This window comes from Passer domesticus, chromosome 4 (assembly GCF_036417665.1).
Source record: "Passer domesticus isolate bPasDom1 chromosome 4, bPasDom1.hap1, whole genome shotgun sequence".
In the NCBI taxonomy this organism is placed as follows: Eukaryota; Metazoa; Chordata; class Aves; order Passeriformes; family Passeridae; genus Passer; species Passer domesticus.
Genome location: NC_087477.1, coordinates 53,437,344 through 53,458,903, shown reverse-complemented (window position 1 = coordinate 53,458,903; position 21,560 = coordinate 53,437,344). Strand labels below are relative to the sequence as shown.

General features: G+C 36.2%; 1 protein-coding gene across 9 annotated transcripts in view; it reads left to right on the top strand.

Moving 5' to 3' along the window:
- The window catches only part of FAT1 (FAT atypical cadherin 1), a 104,926-nt gene that overhangs the window by 18,835 nt on the left and 64,531 nt on the right, over positions 1–21,560 (top strand). For all 9 annotated transcript variants that reach the window (XR_010361262.1, XM_064417976.1, XM_064417973.1 and 6 more), the window contains exon 3: positions 18,575–18,889. Coding sequence is in view for 8 of the 9 variants with exons in the window: in XM_064417976.1 (XP_064274046.1) it covers positions 18,575–18,889 (315 nt within the window). In the remaining variant the exon portion in view is untranslated. The remainder of the gene's footprint in view (positions 1–18,574; positions 18,890–21,560) is intronic.

Sequence of the window (21,560 nt, the reverse complement as noted above, 5' to 3'; positions counted from 1 at the left end):
ATTAAAGCTCTTGGAAGAGTTTGAGAGATGTATCTTTGTGTGTATCTCTGTAAAAGTGTATGTTGGCTTGGGGTTTTTTTTGTGTTTTGAGAAAGTTTACGAACATACCTGTTCAATAAGTTTTAGTTTATCTGTGTTAAATAATAAAAATACAGCTGTTCTGGAAGCATTAAGTAGTTTAGATCAGAAATGCAGAAACAGTAATTTCTTCAGCCTTCTCTGTGAGGGTAGTTTTGTAGAAATATCACTACTTAAAAAAAAGGGGGCAAGGTAAGTATGGTTACTTTGGTAGTTAACTTCTCTAGAAAGATATTTTAATGCTGATACATGTTAAGGATTTTTTCTAGTGGTATATTTTGTTCTTTGTCTGGGCATTGTCTCCATTTGGTGTTGAATTGAGAAAGATGAGAACATCTTCACTGACTCTAGGCCAGGTCTGCACATTTCAACTTACCTGCTGACACTTTTGTGAATCCTTGGCACGATAGTCCTTGTCAAACTTCTCCAGAACCATCAGAAAAAAGGTTTTGTTGTGACTATAAATAATGAGGCCACTTATGGTACTGTGCCCACCCAAACACTATGACCTGTTTTTTAAAGCATTTATCCAATGTTTTTATGACCTCTGTTTCCTACCATAATTTTTGGTGGTAGTCAAGCATGCTATATATGGAGCGGAGCTTAAATTCTAGCTTAGTCTGCAGGGTGGGAGAGACAACCGTATCTGTGTGGGACAGTTAAATTGAGGAGGCATACTTGTGGTTGTTAATTACAGATACTAAAATCTTGGGTAGAGTATTTCTAAAATGGGGTATTATTTTCTGCTTTCTAATTAAGGATAACTCAGTGGGTTTGAACTGTTGACTATGATGTTGAAAAGAGAGTGAAGCTGATGCAGAAGATGGTCTGTTTCATTTTGGTTTTATGGATTTTTCTCCAGTGGCATTAAGGCAAACTTGTGCCAGTATGCAAGAAAAAATTAGTTATGTTTAAAAAAAGTAACTGTGCCTAAAGTGAGTACTATTTTGAGTTTAAAAAACATTTGCTTAAAATTTCATGCAACTAAAATATATTTTACGCCAATCTGTTATGGTTTTAAAAATGAGTCCTTTGGCACATAGATTCTCTTTTATGAGACAGTACAAATAATTGTAACACCAGCTTACTAATAACGATTTTTGTACTTCTGGATCTCCTCTAGTAGTAGGAGAAATCTAAAAACTTTTCTTTTAAGTGTGTAGACCCAATTTAATACAATTTGTGTCTGATTAAAGAAAGAAATGACCCAGGGATGCACTATCTGTTAGGCTGAGGACAAGGCATGAATTTGCTGCTCTCCATAGAAAGCAACACAAAAGTATTTTACTAGGAGATCACTGAATTCAGGTGTCAGACAACCATGGTACCAGCAACCAAGCAAAGTATCTCACATCCAAAAGTTAAAGTGAATGTTTGTACCCCAGTTCAGGAGAGGCTACCTGGTTAACCTCACACCACCATCTGCTTTTGACTGCAGTTTGCAGGTTTTTGCTACTGTACTGAGGGTGTGATTATGTTCATTCTAAGGTCTAGAACTAATGATGCCACTAGATTAAACTGTGATATGTTGCTGTTGGATTTGTGTTTCTTTTTAGGTGCATAAAACTAAGCCTGGTGTTTGGAACTAATGTTGAGTTTCAGTTTGGCAGGGGTTGAGGAGGCCTGGATGGGACCAAGGTCCTCAGCAGCCTGGAGCTAGGGAATTACTTTTCTTTCTTAGGCTTGAAGAAAACCATGTCATTTGCATTTGTGATGGTGGCAACTCCCAAAGTGCTATTAGGTTGTTAATGCAGCTTTTAGAATGTGTCTTTGGAAAAAGCTGAATTAGTTTTAGACAAACATATTCATCTTATGTTTTCTGTTGGCAGGGGCACCTTCCAAAGTAGTTTGAGTTTTCTTAGGTGTCCTACTGAGTAAAACATCACCTTAGCTGCCAAATAGGGATCCCATACAAAAGCTGAGGCTCCCCTCCTCTACTGCAGGCATGCTGAAAGTAAGGGATTGTTCTGTGGTGAAAGGTGTTGATTGGGTTACAGCTTGGTTTGATGAAAACAGAGCTGCCTGGGGGCTGTGTCTCTGTAGGAGATGAACTGGGGCTGAGCCACATGTGGTCCCAAAGATTACCTTATAAACAGCAATCAGTTCAGGCAGCAGAATAGATACTAAGGGCCTATTAACTTGCTTGGGTCTCTCTTTGACTTGAAAAGTATTTGTGACCATAGGAATAATAAAAGGGAAGGGTTGCCAAAAGCTATGGAAGGTGCATCTTGCTATATCACTGTTGGGACATCTGTTGAATTGGGGATTTATTTCCTACTAAGCATCTGCTGAGCTTTTGAAGTACATATTAAGGTCAAAGGAGGGGAGCTTGAAATGATTGCATAATGTTTATTCTTTTCTTTGAAGATTTTAGACTTTAATCATACAGCATTTGGACATATTTAACAAAGGACAAACCTACATGAGCATTTGGCAAACTTCCAGACCTTATTTCATGCAGTAGTTGCAGCTTTAGAACTAGGATTTAAAAATACTTTGGGCTTTGCTGTAGCTAGTTTTTTGCAGGTCCATTTTTTAAGCTGTATATCATTCTTACTGCATCTGTGACTTTATTACAGTGGATATCTGAATGTGACCAAAAATGAATTTTTAATTCATCACTCTCCATGAGGCTCAAGAAAGGAAAATCTCTAGTATTCCAGTGCCATCAGAGAGGGATTTTTGGAAAAACTGAAGTATCCAAAGAATCTAGGAACAGGAGTGCAACAAATCATTTTTGTGTTCAGAAATGAGGTTTCCCCAAGCTCCTTGTGTTCTATCCATGATTCTAATTGCTGCTTCTTTTTAATTTAAAATTATTTGTGAACAGTCAATATGTTCATGGTACTTATAAGTAGTTGCATTGTTTGGATTGACATTAGGGTTGAAGAACAAACTGCTGGGTTAGTGGATATAAATTGACTTGACCTACGAGTAGTTGTGATCATTAATTGTTTGGCTCAGAGTTCTGTCTTTGCAAACTTGTCAGTGTGGTATTGCTGATAGCAGAACTGAATATCTACTCTATGTTGGAAAAGGGACACAGAGAAAATAGAGTAGTTGCATTGCTTTGTTGACTAATCTTTGACTTAGAATAATCCTCTCTGACATGAATAATTTCCAAAATCTGCATGTATCTTAAATCAATCATTTTGGGTGTTAATAATAAAGACAATCTTTTATTTTGCTGATGAAAAAAGCCTGATACCGCCTCTATACACCAGAAAGTGAAAATTACTGAGTTTTGGTTTTGAAGTTGCTGATCATAAAGTGCTTGTTCATATTTTGTGTAGGATTTAAGGCTTAAAAGGTTACTATGTTACAAATTTCAAAATACAAGAAGCATAATTACAGAGTAGCCTTCTAATTTTCGTGTTACAGATAATGTATGTGAGCATTACAGAATTGATACAGTCATGTGAGTAAAAAAATAAAATACTGGTAACATAACATGCTGAAAGTGAATAAGAGTGAATGAATAATATGCTAAAAATTAATACAGACTTCCTGTATGTATTGCCTGTAGTCCTGGTTGTATTTATGAGACAGAAGGAGTTTGGTGGTTCAGCTTGAAAGACTTTCAGTGCAAAGAAGTTTATGATGGAATTATGGATTATGGAATTATGAATGTGATTTTTAGTGTTTGTGTGTTGTCCTCTCCATTTCTCTAAACCTGTGAAAGTGACATGTATAGCTCTTTTGCAGGGAATACATCTCCATAGTACAGGGGGTTTATACTTATTTTTTTTTAATCCTCATCCCTCCTTTGCCTGTAGATTTGCCATGCCAGGGTATATCCTGTCCCTTTGAAAATTAGAGATTGCTGTGTAATGATAAGGGTTTAATCTGCAACGAATCAGACATGTGGAAACTTCTGTCTGTGGAATTTTCTGTTTGATCTGAGAGGAATGCCCTTGCTGTGCCCTTCCTGTAATGAAAGCAAGGTAGAGTGAATCAAAGTGATTCTAGATAAGATTGGAATGTGTGCATTGGTTATGCCTCTATTATATTTGATGTTGCAATTCTGGCCATATGTATTATTTTATTTTTCAAGATATTAGCAGCATAATTAATCTTCTTGAAAGATATCTCTTTCTAGTTTTAGCCAGAAGTGCTATATTTTTATTGATGAAATTTGAGTTAATTACTTCGGTTTGAACACAGAAATTCTTGCTTACAACAACTAATATTGTCAGCAAGATATTGGATGAGCTATGATAATGCAGTATCTTTTTCTTACTGTAAATAATTTTACAGTATTCACTTCATCTTCTGTTTTAAAGATTTTGTTGGTGTGCCATTGAGAGAAATAGCTAACAGTTTTTCTCCATCATTATTTCAAAACCAGTTAATGATTAACAAATGTGCAGCTGCCTGTGCAAGGAATGTTACTTTGGGAGGGGGGAAGCAAAGATGATTATTTCTTCACGTAAGAAGTCTGGTGTGATAGTTCACTTTGAAGGTAATTTAAATATTACAGGATCCATTTCAGCAGATTAATCAGAAATGGGAAAATGAATGGTACCTTTCTTTGATGTTTGGTTATATCTATGTGTTTTCTACCTGTACTATTAGTTAGTACAGTGATATTTTGTGTTGCCTGTTTGTCCAGACAGTAGTTTTAAAGTAAAAAACTATGTAAGAAGAGATGATAGTTTGTTAATAAGTGTATGGATATAGGCAAAACGTGGCTCAAAAAAAAAAAGAAAACACGATAACAGCTAAGCAGTTCATAGTCCAAACTATTTTGCACCATTCTTAATCAGATTTCTAAGTGGGGCCTTGTCTGTTAAGTACAGAGACCAACAGATCAGGAACTATGCTTGTAAATATAAAAACAAAAACTATCAAAGAATTTGGGCTTTTCAGTTGGCTTCAAAATGTTCATACTGAATGGTGAAATTTTGTACTGAAATTTTGAACTGACTTGAATCTTTACAGTTAAGGTAGAGGAGGAAAGTGTGAGAAGGTTCAAAACTTGTTAGTGGAAAATGAGTTGTCAAGTTGCCATGGACTCAAATGACACATCACTTTTAATATGCATTGTTTAATAAGAAGTTAAGGGAGTGACGGTTAGAGTGAGAGCAAGTTTACTGCTGATTATTGGAGTAAATGTTTGAGTGAATATTGATTCAGTATGTAATGATGGGAGGAAATGGAATAAGACATACATGCCATTCTATTTCTGTAATTCCAGGGATGATAAAAAAATACTTTGGAAACTGAGTCATTCAGTCTAGTCAAACCCAAGAATGACCAACATTTGGGAGTCTCTTTTTAACAACAGATATGCACAGATACAGAGATTTGAGAAGGTCTGCTGGTGCAACTCAGTCTAGTTGCTGTGTATTCTGTGAATTTCTTAAACAAGGAAGAAAATCCTCAGCAGTTAGGAGCAAAATTCATTTTGTGCCTAAGTGGTCTACTACTTACCTACAATATCATATTCTTTCATTTACAGTGTCCTGGTGTTGAAAGAGTTGATCTACTTCTGTTATGGCTTTATGACAGATTATTGGTTTATGAACAATTATTCATCACATTCATTTTCTTTGGTCTTGTTACGAAGGGTACAGTTATCTTCAGCAAAAAATGTTTCTGTGGAGAGTAAGAGCTTTTCAATGGAAATTCTGTCAGATTCTGTGGTCTTTGTTCATCCAAATGCTTACAGGTTTGCCTAGCAAGCAATAAAATGAATTAAATTTATAGATTTTTATACTTTTTAACTGTAACATGCACTAATTTCTACTACCACTAGTAATTTTTTATTCTGGAGAGTGTTGATTAAAACTGCATGTGTAGTTATCCACTGTTTATGTGAGAAAGACTGAAACCATTTCCCAGCAAGCATTCAGGGCCCCCACAAAAAATAAGTATGCTTGACATCTGGTAAATAATCTCTAGTTTTCTAGTTACAAGTCTTTTTAGATGCTAGGTATTGATTCATCAGTGTGCTCTAAGAATTTGCTTACAAATGGAGGATTTCTCATTTACTTGATACAGTGATCCTAACCAAAGACAATAAACACAATTTTATGGTACCACAGCTCTTTGCCTTCAGGGTTCCTCTGGCTTTAAACTTTTACTCAAAACCAGACAAGTTCAGAAATGTTTCTCTCTATGGCCTTGTGTTTAATTTGATTCATATGCAAAGGCAAATAAGGCTAATAAAAAAATTAGTTTAACAGGTACTGATCAATGTTTCCCCTCTGGAAACAGGAGCAGAAATAAAGTCTGAATAAATAAATGGATACTTTGTAGGTTAATACATCTGACTTTGTCAGAACAAGGATGAAAATGTCTTTTGATGTCACTGGATCCCAGATGCTTTCATTTCATGACTTTGTCAATTTGCTTTGTTCTCCTAGCATTAGCATGCCCAGAGGTATATCAGGTCTTCTTTGTACACAGAAATCTGCTTGGGAGCAGCATTTCTGTTGGCAGTAATTAAGTGCTATTGTGTATATAGCTACCTAGTGCAGTAACAGGAATAGCAGTAATGGCCTGATTTCCAGTATTCCTCAACATGCTACCTCCCTTTTGATAGATATCAGTATCTTTTCTTGCTCAGAGCTGGTCTGGAAACTGTCATTGCTAACCAGCAGTTTCTGCAACTGAAAATATTTTAGAGACTGAAAGCTTGAAGCAAAATTGCAGTAGTCCAAACCACAGCCATGCATAAATAACACACACATGTGCTAAACAACAATTTTTTTTGTGGTGGGTTAGTCATGAGCCAGAGTTGTTGTGGAACACAGCTGTAACAGCTTCTTTCTGAAGGATAGCACTGCTCTGTTTGACTTGCTGGGCCTTCAGTGTTTTGCAGAAGTAATAAGAGGTAAGCTGCAGTTTCAAATTGCCACCAAAAAGGGAATCTGAGAGAAATGCAGTGTGTGCAGGAAAGGTATTCCAGCACATGGATACATTGAACAATTTTTCTTTATTTAAGATGGTCACTAAACCCTGAGATTTACAGAGAAAAAACCCATAATCTGTAAAGTTTAATAATTTCAAAGTATGCTTGTTGCAGAACTGTCCAGGTTTTAATAGTTTGCAGAGGTCTAAACAGTTAGATCGTTTTGGATCAACAAACCAGTTTCTGAACAATTAAATGTGTTGCTCTTGTGCATAATTGGCTTCCCATGCGTCTCATTATTTTCCTTGTAGACTCTTCTTCTGCCTAAGGGGGACCTAGGTTAATCTGTCAACTCCAGTTAGTTTTGAAATTCCTGGGGCCATTTGAATTTCCCCTTCAGAGGCTCCCCATTTCCCAGATAAGTTATTAGACTTACTACACTCATTGTCAACAATTCTTTAGTAGTAAGAAGACTAATAGAGAAGTTAAGAGGGATTTTCCAATCACTGGTGAAGCTAGAGTTCTAAAGAGCATATATTCTTTCATTTGTGTATTTAAGAAATTCTTATAAACTTTAACAAAAATATACAAATTAATCCCTTGTGTTTCTCATGCAGAGGCAAGTACACATTCTTTATAAAAATTTGATGAATTAAGTTCCTTCTTTGTACTTGATATTCATAAGTAAACAACCAGTAAAAGCCTTTGCTTGTTTGTGAATCACATACATTTTAGTGGAAATTTTCTTGGTCATTAAGATAACTTCGCCTAAAACAGCTCAACAGTATTATCCCAAAGTGTTTTGCTTAAATGTAATTTCTTATTCTTATTTTATAATACTGTGTAACTGAGTTTCTTGGACATAGAAACTTGTTGTGTCTTTATCTGAAGACTAAAACCTCTCCTGACTAAGGGGTTGGTGGCCAGAGCAATGACTTGCCTCAGGTCCTACAAACCTTGCTTGTGTAATGCAGAAGCTGCTTTTGTGGGTTCCAAAATCCCACATGCTTGGTCCAGAACCTGCTGGCAGTTTGTCCTGCTTTCTCTAGTATTTTATAAACCTGCTGTAGTGTTGATGTTGGAGTGCAGTCGTGTTTTTTTCAGCAAGCTTTCTCACAAATCACGAATGACTGGCCATGTTAACAGCAAAGCTTGCTTTACTTGCTCTCTCTTCAAGGCAATGTAGATCCTATGTGGTTGTATTACAATAATTTTTGCTATTGGCATAGGAGTTAACATTACATTTCCCTAATGTGGACTCATCAGGGGGTTTTTGTCTCTCCATATCGAGCTTTAGCGACATGGTACTGTTCCTCTGTATAGCAATTATATTGCCTGTCCGAAAGCTTGACATACAAGCTGCGTAGCTGACAGAAATAAGCTGGAACTATTAAAATAACCATAAATGAGGCTGACAATGGGAGCTGTCTGCCATTGTCCCAAAAGATTTTTTGAACTGGAAGTAATCAGTTGAGTTCCAAGGCAGCGCCATCACGGATCTTCTAATTGCGAAAATTCCCCCTCGCCAACCCCCCAACTTCCTGAAAGGAAGTTCACAATCTTTGTGGACTTTAGGAGATTTATTGCTTGTAGCCCAGACTACCTAGTATCAAATCATAATTTCTGGGCATAATATTTTATGTAGACAATTTTAGGAACATACATAAAAACTATTTTTATTTATAAATGGTCTGAACACTGTTTTCTGTTTGTTTGACTTGTTTTTGACATTTTAGAAATGTGCAGCAAGTAAAGTGGCAGGAACTAGAAGTTAAAATGTCACTGATTCTAATTATTTGCAATTTTCTTTTTGATAATTTTTTATTCAACTTTACCCATTTGCATGATAGTGGTACATGATAAATCTGTTTTTTTAATGTTTTAAAATATACCCTGGTTTTGGCATAGAGCTTTAACTAGGCACATCTTTACTTCTAGGTCTTTGTACTATCCCTATATGCTTATTTAAGGGACAGCTGCACTTAACCACTGGGCATTCTGTATTTCTTCAAATCTGTCTACCTACCTGGTTTATAAGCTGTACATAGCAGAGGGCAGTAGTGACCCTTTCTCTCTCTCCACTTGAACACTGTTCAAGTTACTGCTGTTCCTTCACGACACAGAAGTGATGCATAAACTGTTCAAGTTTTATGTCAAAGTTTGGATTTGACCATATGCTGAGGCTCTTTGGATGCCAAGTTTCTGTCCCCAAAAAATGTTTTAAAAGGACAGCCTTGATAATGTCTGTGGGATTGGAAAAGTGAGACAGATTTCACTGGACACTGACAGTGTCTGTTTCACTGACTGCTCTTGCTGTTGTTCCATTAGTGTCATAGAAATTCTTTAATTTCGAATACAGCTGTTTTTTAATGAAACCTGGGGGGTTTGAAAGCTTGTACTAATATCACATTTATTTAAGATACTGCTACAATACTGGATATGCCTATATATTTTGCTGCATCTAGTCGGTTCAGTGAAGTTGAATTTGAGATAGAAAACATAATTTTATTATGACTGAGGTTTTTCTTTTTTCCATTTGGGCTTCTTTTTTTAAAATTTTTTTTGTGTTTGGTTTGGTTTGGTTTTTTTGGTTTTTTGGTTTGTTTTTTTGTTTTTTTTTTTTTTGTTAAAATTTTAAATCTGCTCTGCTGGTGATGATTCCTCTACTCTGTTTAAGAGTGGGTTCTGTATGACTTGTTGCCCTTCCATTTCCCAGAACTGGCAATAACTGGTCCCTGGAAAGAAAGAAAGCAGTGGTGGACTCTACATGTTTAAGGTCTTGCTACTGCTGCAGTTCCATCAACTTACTGATATTGATTGCAATTTTATTTGAAAGTTTCCAGACCATGATTGGTTAAAAAATGAGTAATTTGTCCTTGAAACAGCAACAGGAGTTGCTTTCCATTTAGCAATCATAGCTAAGCATGATTTCTCAGCTGGTAGTACACAAAACACAACCTGAAATGTGTATAGCTTTCTATGTCAAAGAGCTATAAACAAAATTTAATTACATTTTCTGGAATCTGCACTTATACATGCTGACAAAAGACTTGTAGTTACAATATGATGCTTTCAGCTTCTTTTAAGTACTTTTTTTTTGTAGGTTTTCCTAAGAGAAATTTTTCAGTGCGTTCTCTGGAGCTGAAATGGTGAAGTTTAGGTTTTTTCATTGCCTTTCTTATAAAGAAGAAATTTATTTATGATAAAGAGGAAATGTTATATACATCTAAAAGACCACTGTATAGTAACTTATTGAATATTTAAAGAAACAAATGTGTAAAATCTGTAAAATAAGTGTGACAAGCATTAAGTTTTAGAACAAACATTTGTATTGATTTTATTGTTTATATTGTATGCTAGACAGTATTATCTTGGGGTACGTGAGAAGTTGGTTGGTTTTCTGGTTTTTTTTTCCCCCCGTAACATTAAAATGCAATTAACCAGGATGCATGTAAAAGGTAAAGCACCAAATTATTTGAAAAATAAATCAGAATTGTGTTTATTTGCATTTCAGCTTAGGCAAACCAGAAAAATTTCTTGAGTGGTCGAAAAGTGAACTATTTCAAACTAGACTGAATCATTAGTTTTGCACATTGATATTCCTCAGACATGTTGGCAGACAAGTCACCTCACTTTGAGGTATGGGAAACACAGTATCGATGGTTTGTTGCCAGGTTACAGTCTTTCTGTCTTTGCCTAATTACTGCTTCTGGAGAAGAGGCAAGTGAAAAGTAGTGAACATCGCTTGTTCATGTGTTATTCAAAGGCAAGCAATAGTTGCTACAACTTTTTGCTCTCCTTCAGAGCTGCAAGAAAGGATTATTTATATTCTGAAACAGTACAGTTTAGTCTGTGTGAATCTTCAGATGCCAGAAGTCTGATATGAGTAGCTTACATTGTCAGTGATAAGCTTGAAATTGCTATGTAGGTGAAAAGCAAATCCTATTTCTCTGGGTGGCTTTTGCACCTTGTTCCATAGAGGCGTAATCATGTAATGCTTCCTGTTCAAAGTGCATGCACAATAAAAGTAAGGAACTTTTCCAGCTCAGCTTATTTGTCGAAAATAATACTTTTCTTAAAAGAAGAGATTGTATATACTTTTAAAAAGTTCACAGTGCCTGCCACAAGTCTTTAATATTTCAGGAGCTAGAGTGCTGTGCCTCTCTTGGTATTCTGCTGTGTTTATAGAGTGGATGAGCTGACATTTCACTTTTGCAAGAGGAATCTCATGCCATTCCTTCTTTAGAAGGAGATTGTTTCATGGACTTACCAGGATGGAGATTTTGGGCTTTTCAGATGATGTTTATTGTCTTTGTGGCAGGGCATATGTAAAATTTTCAGTGCTTAAGGATAGTTGGTTTGTGTAAAAATAGGGCTGATGTGATATTGTGCCGTCTTTGTTTTGGTTTTGCTAAGTGGTTTTTTATTACACTTGAGTGATCAAATGCTATTACATTTTGTTGACATTAGCATTGGCTGCTGTTTTGGTGGGCTTAAGGTGGGCTTAAGGTTTAGTTGTCTCTTCCACACTGGTGCTTGATAGAAGCCTGAGTTACAGTAGCACAGTGGCCTTGGGGAAAGAATATTTTTTTTCTTCAGAGTTCAATAGGTTACATGTTTCAAAACCTTCAAATTATAAAACATTTTATGGTATGTAGGGTTGTGACTGCTGCTTCAAGGCATTTCCCAATGTCAGATTACAGTCATGACCAGAAGCTTCAGAAGTTATCAGAAGGAAGTTGAGAAGTTAACAGAAACACAGATAGAGGGGTTTTTTTAAATGGCTGTAAAAGTGGAAAGAATCTGAGCTATGACATTGGCCACAATTAATATTACAGATGGGTGTAGTACTTGTAAATAGTGCACTATACTCTGCTGTAGTCAATTTCATCTTGCATGGGTAGATACAATAACTATTAATGAATGCACTCCTTTTTCCAAGTCACCTTCCTCCTTCTTAGCATTTCTGATGGGGATCATAAAGTGGAGGGGAAAAAACAAGTGAAAAACCCCTGTGTATAACACACAGGAGCACACAGGGTTGCGCTTGCCAACTCTCCTGGTCTGACTGTGCCTCTGGAAGTTACTCAAGGGGAAAAGGAGAGTAAAAGAGTGGATGTGTTCCTCTTTAAGGCCTCTGGGGTCTGCTGAGAAGCAGACAAGCACTGTATCTTTCCCTGTGTCATATGCTCTTTCCTGGTATCTTGTGGGTGCCAATTTTTGAGGAGTGGGGAACTGTTTGGTTTTGGGGTTTTTTTGTTTTTTAATACTTTCTTCTCTGCTATAGCCTCTGTATTTATACAGCTCAGGAAAATGCTAATCACATCATGATAGGTAATAATGTAAGAAAAAAAAATAGGAAAAATAGAGCATATAAGAAGAGATGAACAGGAAGTAATTTGTGTTCATCTGTGTTTGATCTGGATATGTTTGAAGAACTGCACTGTCATTAGCAAAGTTATTGGTTAGAATAGATGCTATTTCACATAAAATGAGCTGCACAAAAAATCAAAAGTTGAAAATCCCAGCTTTGTAAAATGTCTTTGTTTTTCTGGCCTATTCTAGCCATGCAATTGTGGAGGTTTTAGTAACAACCTCAAAACTGTCTGTTTTGAATTGTATAACTTTAGAAGCCAAAGTATGATAGTATTTGATTAAATAAGACTTGACTTAGGAAGGTAGCCAAACCACTAACAACCTTTTTCTTTGTTTTAACAACTTAAGCAAAGTTTCACAAAATATAATGCAGAAATTTTCCCAGAAAAACTGGCAAGTAAACTTCTGGGAGCTGGGGTCCTTTGGGTCCTTGTTCACATAGTAACTTCTGGAAAATATCTGTGTTGCCTATCTTGAGATAGCAGAGATTCACATAGTAAACTGCAGTGTGTGCTGAGCAATTTTATCTCCAGTTTAAAAGAGTGTGCAGGCCTTAGAGGTAGTTTACCCTGCAGTGACTTGCTGTTTGTTTAGAATTCAGGACAGTTGCAGTCTGGGTTGGTGTGCTGGCAGCCTAGTGCCATTGAGGACAGCATGTCTCCGTGTTTATAACAGGCTTAATCCACTGGCTTTTGAAACTTAGATTTGAATTGGTTATTTGCTGAAGGTCATATTTGATCAAAACTTTTGTTCGTGCAATTTGTAAAATACTGCTTTCCCCCTAGCCCTCTGAATGGCTTTTAAAGCAGCTGAAGAAGCTTTTTGATTTACCCAACTTATTAGAACTTAGATTAATTGAGTTTGTAATCAGATTTCAAGCATCATGTTCCAGGCCAGGGATTTCTTAGTTTGTTTCAAATGTCATTCCAGGGGCAAATTCTGCTAAACTGCATTTTCATGCTTTGCTGAGAAATGATTGCAGGTTTTGATTTCCATTATGGAATCATTAATATTGTTAATTAGAGTTCTTATGGATAAGCACACTTAAGGAGGATCATCCCTGGGAATTGGGAGTATTATAGTGTGAGCACTTGTTAATTAGATAAAATTGGCATATGTAAGAGTGTCAGATTCGAGGTGTATTTTATGCTCATTTTTGTTGTGTTGTGGGATTTAAAGTGGGGGAAGTGTTGGTTCTTGTTGACAGTGGGGTTACTCTTTTGACTTTTTCCTCAGTTGCTGTATTGATATACCATCATATTCCTGCACCTTAAATTCTGTCAAAATTATATTCTACAGTAGTCACTTAGGACTTTTGCCTTCCTTTAATGAAATTGATAGAAAAGTCCGACTGCATCAAGTGGGAACAATATCTAGTCTAAAATTTCAGACATATGAATATGGTAAAATCAGTTCTGATGTCCTCTTGCAAATGACTGAGAAACATTTAATCAGAGCTCTTTTGTGCTCCCCTCTGGTGGTTAGTGACTGAATTTAAATTTCTTTTTATCCTGACCACCTGAAAGGTTTCAAGATTGCACAGACAGTCAAGTGAAAAAAATGCTTTTTAAATCCTTACTTCACTTTATGTTTTGAATAACAATGTTTGCAAGTCTTTGGGATTACCATACACGTGAAAGATTTGTTAGTAGATTTCTCAGCTTGTCTTGCTACATAAAAAGCAAATGGTTTGTAAAAGTCAAAATTAGCCAACTACCTTAGCATAGAGGAGAGATGGGAAATCTGCTGATTAAAGATATTCTATGAATGGGAGAAGAGTTAGAGCAGAGATGGAGCTTTTACAGCATTGACGATACAGTAGAGGTACTTAAGGTGTATTTCTTAAATGTGCCTTTTACCAGTCTAAGAGAAAAGGAGAATTTTTTTCTAGGAGCCAAAACATGCTGTTAAAACCGATGATATGATCAACATCTTACTGATGCTTAATGGATCTAGATTTTTGCAAGATTAAAACAAATTAACTCTTGTTAGATTGTTTTATTATTTCTGTTAGCTATAGGAGTCCTCATCAGTTTTTTCTCTGATACCCTGAGAACCACTGGAACTAGAAACCAGTGAATTTATAAACTCCACAAGTGCTGAGTGCTGGCTTTCAGGCAGCATGCAGTCTTATGCTGCCCTAATATGCAAAACAGTCTACTGTAGTCAGCATTTGCAAAAGCAGAAAAGTAAGACAAGGACCAATGGTTCTAAAGGACTGGTTCTAGACCTGTGGTTTGGTAGGAGAATGATGGTTATAAATGTTAACAGAAGTAATCAATTTTTTTTTGAGCTTCTGTTCCTTAGAACGTATAGTAGGCTACTGAAGTTTTCATGCAATTTACTCATTATTGTTCAATAGAAATTAAAAATGAAACTATTAGTGTTCTCATAGGCAAAATCAGGAAAGATTTATTGTTAAACTTTCAGAAGCAGGAGCAATTTCAATTAGAGTAATGACAATAGGATGGTGTTTTCTAATTACTGATGTAACATCAGATTATTGAGGGGGCCGAGAAAAAACTGAAGTACTTTGTATGTGTGTTTAGTTTTGGTTTTACTTTGTGATATAAAAGCTGATATAGAACCAGAAGAAATTTAAGTTTTGATTGTCTGAACCTGCTCCCACCCCTGGATGTGTGCTGGATAAGTATATCTGTACCATTTTATTGCTGGGTTCAAACCTCAGGAAGATAGCTGAGTCATATTAATAGACCAGTCATCCCTTCCCTTGCTATATTGCCTGCAGGTTTGAGCAATGAGCAGAGCTAGGTGTGGTGGCCTTTCGCCCACAGCTCTCAATACGTGGAAGCTGAAGGGAAATTTTTGTTCTGTATCTTCCTGTTCCCTTTTTTGTAGCCTTTACGATGCAGGAATGTTATTTTGAGTCTTCATTTTTGATTTTGTCGAAATAATCAATCCACTTACCTGCGATGACTGTCTCTAGTAATCATGGAATTGTAGAATGGTTTGAGCTGGAAAGAACCTTAAAGTTCATTTAGTTCCAACTCTGTACTCATGGGCAGAGACAACTTTCACTAGACCAGGTTGTTCCAAGACCCATCCAAGCTGTCCTTGAACACTTCCAGGGGTAGGACATCCACAAATACACATTTCCCAATTTGCATTTTCATGACTGTCTATTGCATCTATTTTAAACTGTCCTTTGTACCTTTAAAAAAAAAAGAAAAATTAATTCAGGAGTTAACCTGTTGATTAGTGTTAAACAGTTAGGTAGATGGTTTTGCACAGGTGACTGATCATAAAATTGTTTTCCTGGATGCTTTCTATTTCAGATTGGAATTGTAAAGGCCACATAAAGAAAAAAAATGCACTCTCAAATTCAGTATCAGTTTAGTGAGAAACATGAGAAAAAATGGAAAACCAATGAAATTCCCTGTTACTCTGACTAATGCATGCTTAGAGTGTGATTGGCACTGTAGGAAATTGGCACATTCTGAAAGCCAGAGCTATCGTATTGGGGAACCATTGTTACATGATGCAGCCAGTGGTCAGGTCATTAGACAGATTCTGAGCCTTTTTTTGAACACTCTGCAAAGTCTATGTAAAATATACAGAAGTAACGTTATATATGAAGATCTAATTTGAAATTAAAAATCAACCAAAAGACAAAGTTGCCGATGTGCACTAAATCATACTGCAATTTTTTCCACATATTTCTTTTTGAGATACTTTTTTTGTGTGTGGTACTTTTTTTTCCTCTTTATCCCATGTGATGGATGTGACTTAAGGGAATGGATGTTTGAGAACTAATACACTACAAAAGCAAAACAGGTTCAGTCATCCTTTTACTTGAGGAGGGCTTTGATAACTAGGGAGGTAAAATTTGTAGATGTTGGGTGAGCATATTGCAGGAAGTGAGCTTCATTTCCACAAGAGTCTCTTTTAATCTTTCTTTAGAATCAGTCAAGGCTATGTTTAAATTAATATGCCAGTTCTGATGCAGCTACTGTTTAGAAAGTGGGATGTGTAAAATGAAAACAGTTGTTCCTTTCAGCACGAATCACAAGTAATAAAGCAGCATTGCTGGAACCCTTGATAGAAGGGAGTTAATACAATCCAGTCTTCTCTTTGGTAGGAGATGAAGGCTTAAGTGCTTGTATGCTACATCCAGCATTTAGATTTTGAAGTGAGGCCACAGTGAGTACCAAATTTGAATACTCTCAAGCAAGTCTCCTGTCTGAGGTAGAGTCGTGCACAAAGTGTGCCATGAGTTACAAAGTAGAATCTGGGTAACTGAGTCCTCAAGGCTGTGTCCATTATTAAGAGCAAATTTATGTAGAAGCTATTCAGGAAACCAGTGCACAAATCCAGTAACTACTGGATGGTATTACTTTTTTGTTGTAATAGTAAAACTACCATCAAACAAAATATAAATACTGAGGCAGAGAGACCGGAAATGTGAAATATCAGTATTAATTAACACCTGAACTTAGTTGTTGATGATGTTGTTTCAGAAAAATAAAAAAGGAAATTATAAAACCAGTAGTTTACTTTTAGGAAAACTTTCATAGACTGCATGTAATGCATGCCTATTTTGAAACTATAGTGCCCCTGCTTTTTACCCCAGTTCTGTAGCCTTTGACACTGTATTAAACCAGTTTCCACACTGACATCTGGTGGTAGTTCTGAAATGCTGTGTTGCTTGAAATGCTATATGTGGGAGTTTGCAGGTCTAAGCATCAGTTTCAATCCCCTCCAGCCCTTCTGAAGCGATCTTATTGACATCTTAAAATTTTAACCTGCCGTGGTCAGACCAGCTTCTCACAAGGCAAAGAAAGTAATGAATAAATAAGTAATTCCTTAATACTTTGCTCAGTCAGTATAATGTATCAAAAAAAGTGTCTGTAGTGTGTGAAGCACACAATACTTGAAGTTTATTTCTTTCCTGAACAACTCCTGTGAAAACAGTGGCATAATTTTATTGAGATCCTGTGACTGATGTATATGTAAATATATAGAGATATATGTATCTGTGTGAAGTAAATGAGCTCAGTAGAAGTGCCACTTCGTGCACACTCACATTATGTGGCTTTATCCAGAGCCCAAAACTGTCTGTCATGGTGATAGGTTGACTCATCTTAGCTCCAGTTCCGACTAGTCCTGGTGTGTGAGTATGTAACAAATAGTAAGAGCCATGACAAAGCCCTTCAGAATTTCCACTGAAATGGTTGCAAGGGTTAATCTGTTCTTCATCCTGAGATGTATCAGGTTGGTTTTAAGTTCTCTTAAGAAAATATCTCAAACCAGACACCCTGTAGGAGTGATTGGATCAGGAAAAGGAATGTGTGAAGTTTTATTCTGCCATGGCTCCATGACTCTATTTAATATTCATCCCCCATCTTATGGGTTACAGCATTCCACATAGCCTTTTGACACCTGCATAATATGGCTGTACTTGTAGAGTAAGCTGTTTGTAAAAATAGTTATTTCTTCATGCGGTGTAAATTCTTTAGTCAGTTCTGGCTTAGACAATCTCCTGTAGGCTCAGCAGACAGCTTTTTATTAAGTTTGTGAATTGTATAGTAGTTTCTTGTTTGATAATTCATTTTATGTTTGTAAGATTGAGCAGATTTTTGCCCCTACTTTTGCTGCCTTCCATTTCTAGAGTAATGGCAACCATTGTTTAGTTCTAGTGGCAAAGCTTAGCTTTGGTATAACTTTTGCTTTCTTTTCTGTGAAATATCTGTGTGAACATAAATCAGCACATAAAGCAAGTTCAGTCAAATAATTCATTTGGGCACAGAGATAAAAATGTTTCACATTTAAGTAGTTGCTCATTTATACGAATAATAGTAGAGAGGTCAAGAGTTTGGCATCTAAACCAGGTAGTTGAATATGGTATAAAATTTACTATAATGAGTAAAGAGAGTCATTCAAGTCCCAAAAGGTTGTGAATTGCATATTTGATTTAATCTTTCAGGCAAAACCGATTTTATAAATAGTGCTAACTGGTCTGTTGTATTTCAAAAGATGTTGGAAAGGAAATCAAGTAATATATTGTTTTAATATGTAGTGCACAATTGCTAGAAACTTACAGTAATTTTATTTTTTGTGGCTTCAGATTGGCCTTAATGTGTGTGTGTGTGTGTATTAGCACACACCGTGGAATCAATGTTGGTTATTTTGAACTTGTATTCATTTTGATTTATTAATTTGCTTAAACTTGTTGCTTACTGTATTTTTACATATTTCTGCATACTTAATGAGCATTTTCTATTTATCTTTCTTCCTATTAAACAGGCATTATTGAGACTGCAGATCACCTGGATCGTGAGACTACTTCGCATTACTGGCTCACTGTTTATGCAACAGACCAAGGCGTTGTGCCCTTATCATCTTTCATTGAAATCTACATTGAAGTGGGGGATGTTAATGATAATGCTCCTCAGACCACAGAACCAGTTTATTACCCAGAGGTCATGGAAAACTCACCTAAAGATGTGTCTGTCATTCAGATTGAGGCATTTGATCCAGATTCGAGCTCAAGCGAAAAACTAACCTACAAGATTACAAGTGGAAATCCACAGGGATTCTTCTCAATAAATCCCAAAACTGGTAAGTACAATACAGTGTTTTATTTTAAGTATTAATAAATTAATGTGTTTGCATAAGTGCATAAACCAGGTGAAATCAAAATCTTTGGTTTAATGTTGAAAACATGCTTTCACAATAGCTGGAGTTAAGCTGGGATCTTGGGCTGTGTCAATATTAGTAAGTTATACAAACATGTAGAAAAGGATGTGAGAGTGGTGCACTTGGTTTAAAGTACTTGACATCCACATCAGGCATATTTTGTGAAGGCTTACTTCTGAGTAGCTCCACTGTAGATTGGTCAATGTCCATGCATTTTTATAGTGCAGTCAGTATACAGTAAAAAGCCATATTTTAGTTTTGTTCCATCCAAATAGTTTTTAGTTGTCTTCATAGTTTTGGTGAGTTTTTTTTTGTCAGGCCTTTTTAAAAATTAGTTTTTAGTGGTGGTGGGGAGGGTGTCATGTTAGTCTAAGTAAAATAAGCCATTTACTACCTGCAGACTCACCTGTCCCACAGTCAGAAGATACTTTCTTTGTAATTAACTATTGCTGCTGCTAGAAATGCATAATCTGGAGGATTATTTTCAGCTGTGGTTTTTATGCAATGAAAATAAAGAGTCCAAGTTCATTGGTTATTTGGAAAGCTTCAGAAAAAACCACAGAGGTTTTAACAGGGGAGTGCAAACATAATAATCAGGTGACCTAGTAACTGAATTGTAGGTACTGAAAGATGTGTAGGACAGACAGATGGGAGGCACAATAATCAGTATTAAGTGAAGCTACCCAGTAATTTTGAAAACATTTTAAGGGTTGCTTACCATCCCTTCTTTCTGAATGTGGAGAAAATAATACACATACTGGATGTTTTTCCCACAGTTTAAGCCTAGAGAAGAGCTTGGGGGTTTTTTGCAAGGTTGTGCCCAGCTTAGCTTTTTAAACATTGTCTTTAGGTATTATTTCACAGCAAAAATTGTAAGAGGTGCTTCTGATTCACTCAGCCAGGTTTTCTTTCTCACAAATCAGAGAGTTTTAGATTAGAAGTCCTGCAAATGTGTAGTGAGCGACTTTAATCTATTACAAACCCAGTAAGTACAAGGGAGCACTAGAAGTTTTATTAATTTAGCTCTTGCCCATTCATGGAAGCAGTTTCAGGGGACTTAAAAGAACAAAAATGGACTGAAAAAAAAAACCCCAACATTTTGAAGGCTGTGGCCTTCATTTTGTTTTGTAGTTATTTCAGCTCAGGGTATAAAATACTTGTGTGCTTTATCAATTGCAATTGCCGTGTCAGCAAAGCTCTGAGTGCAAACACAGATATGTTATTTGGGTTATTTCTGCCAATAACTTCTTTGTCAGCATGTGCTGCATCTGTGAAAACACTGCCAAGAGGGACATGTGAAATAGCTATAGCAACGGAAGATATTTAGTATAGTTAAAGCCTTCATCCAAACACTATATTTACAAAATGTTGGTTTTAGAGAAAAGGGAGCCTGAAAAGTAAAGCAAGAAAAATTCAACCACAGTCTTCTAAAGTGAATGCAGAAAGTGTTGGTATGCTTTATTTCTATTTAGTCTACTCTGCCTCTTTTTTCTCATTTTACACGATGCAAATGAAGAAAAATCTGCTTTTTTATCTACTTCCTTGCCCTTTCTGATTTTGAAAAAGTTCTTTAGCCTGCCACTTTGATGTTTTTAGTTGTCTCTCAATATAATGCTGATAAAATGAGAGTAAAATTGCCTATGAGTTGGGTGGAAAAAAGCGCATGACTGTAGAATTCAAATTGCAAAGGAACATAAATTCTACCTCTATTCATTTCATCATTACTCTATAATTAGCCAGTTGTTTTTGGTTATTGTTTCCTTAAATATTCCTGCAGGTCATTTTCTCTTCCTCTTTCTTCTGTTCTTTTCCTTCCCTTTCACCCCCCTGTATCATCAGGTGGTGTTTTCCAAACTGTTTTGAAAAAAGACACTACTGTACCTTCCTTGCTGAAGTTTGACATAAAGAAATATCTTTATTCCTATTTAATGGGTAGAATTAGGGCATTGGGAGGTTGTGACTTGTCTTCAGACAGAGTTTGCAGTTTTCTATGTTAGTAGCTTACTGTGATCTCATTTAGGTTACAAAGGGACCTTGAGAGAGAGCTCAGCACGCTAGATGGTGAAGTGATAAGGAGCACTTAATAGAAAAGGAATAAAGATTTTCTGTCAAGAGAGCTTCTTACCTGCCTTTGTAGCGTGCATACACTAGAAGTTAGCAGTGCAATCCACAGTCCTCCGTTTGGTGTTAAAGAATAAAAAGCAAAAGGGCAACTGGAAATAATTAAATCATTATATTTCAGAACACAAGCTCTGGGAATAAAAGAATCTCCCTCTGATTTACATTCAGCAGAAGAAAATTATTTTTTTCCCCTCAATATAATTAAAGGCCCAGGCTTAGGTATTCACCTATCATGTGACATTCATACCACCCTTCTCTGGTGTCTGTTACTGTTAAAATTGTAATGCTAGATAGACATGCTTCTGGACAGGCATTTTAAACATAGTGAAAGGGAAAAGGTGGGCAGAGCAGAGAAGGGAAACTTGTTCCTAGAGTGCACTCAGATAATTCAATGGATATTAAAAAGCTGACTCATATATATTGTCTTCCCATTTCATGTGCTCTAATGGGCCATACTGCCTATCCTGTACAT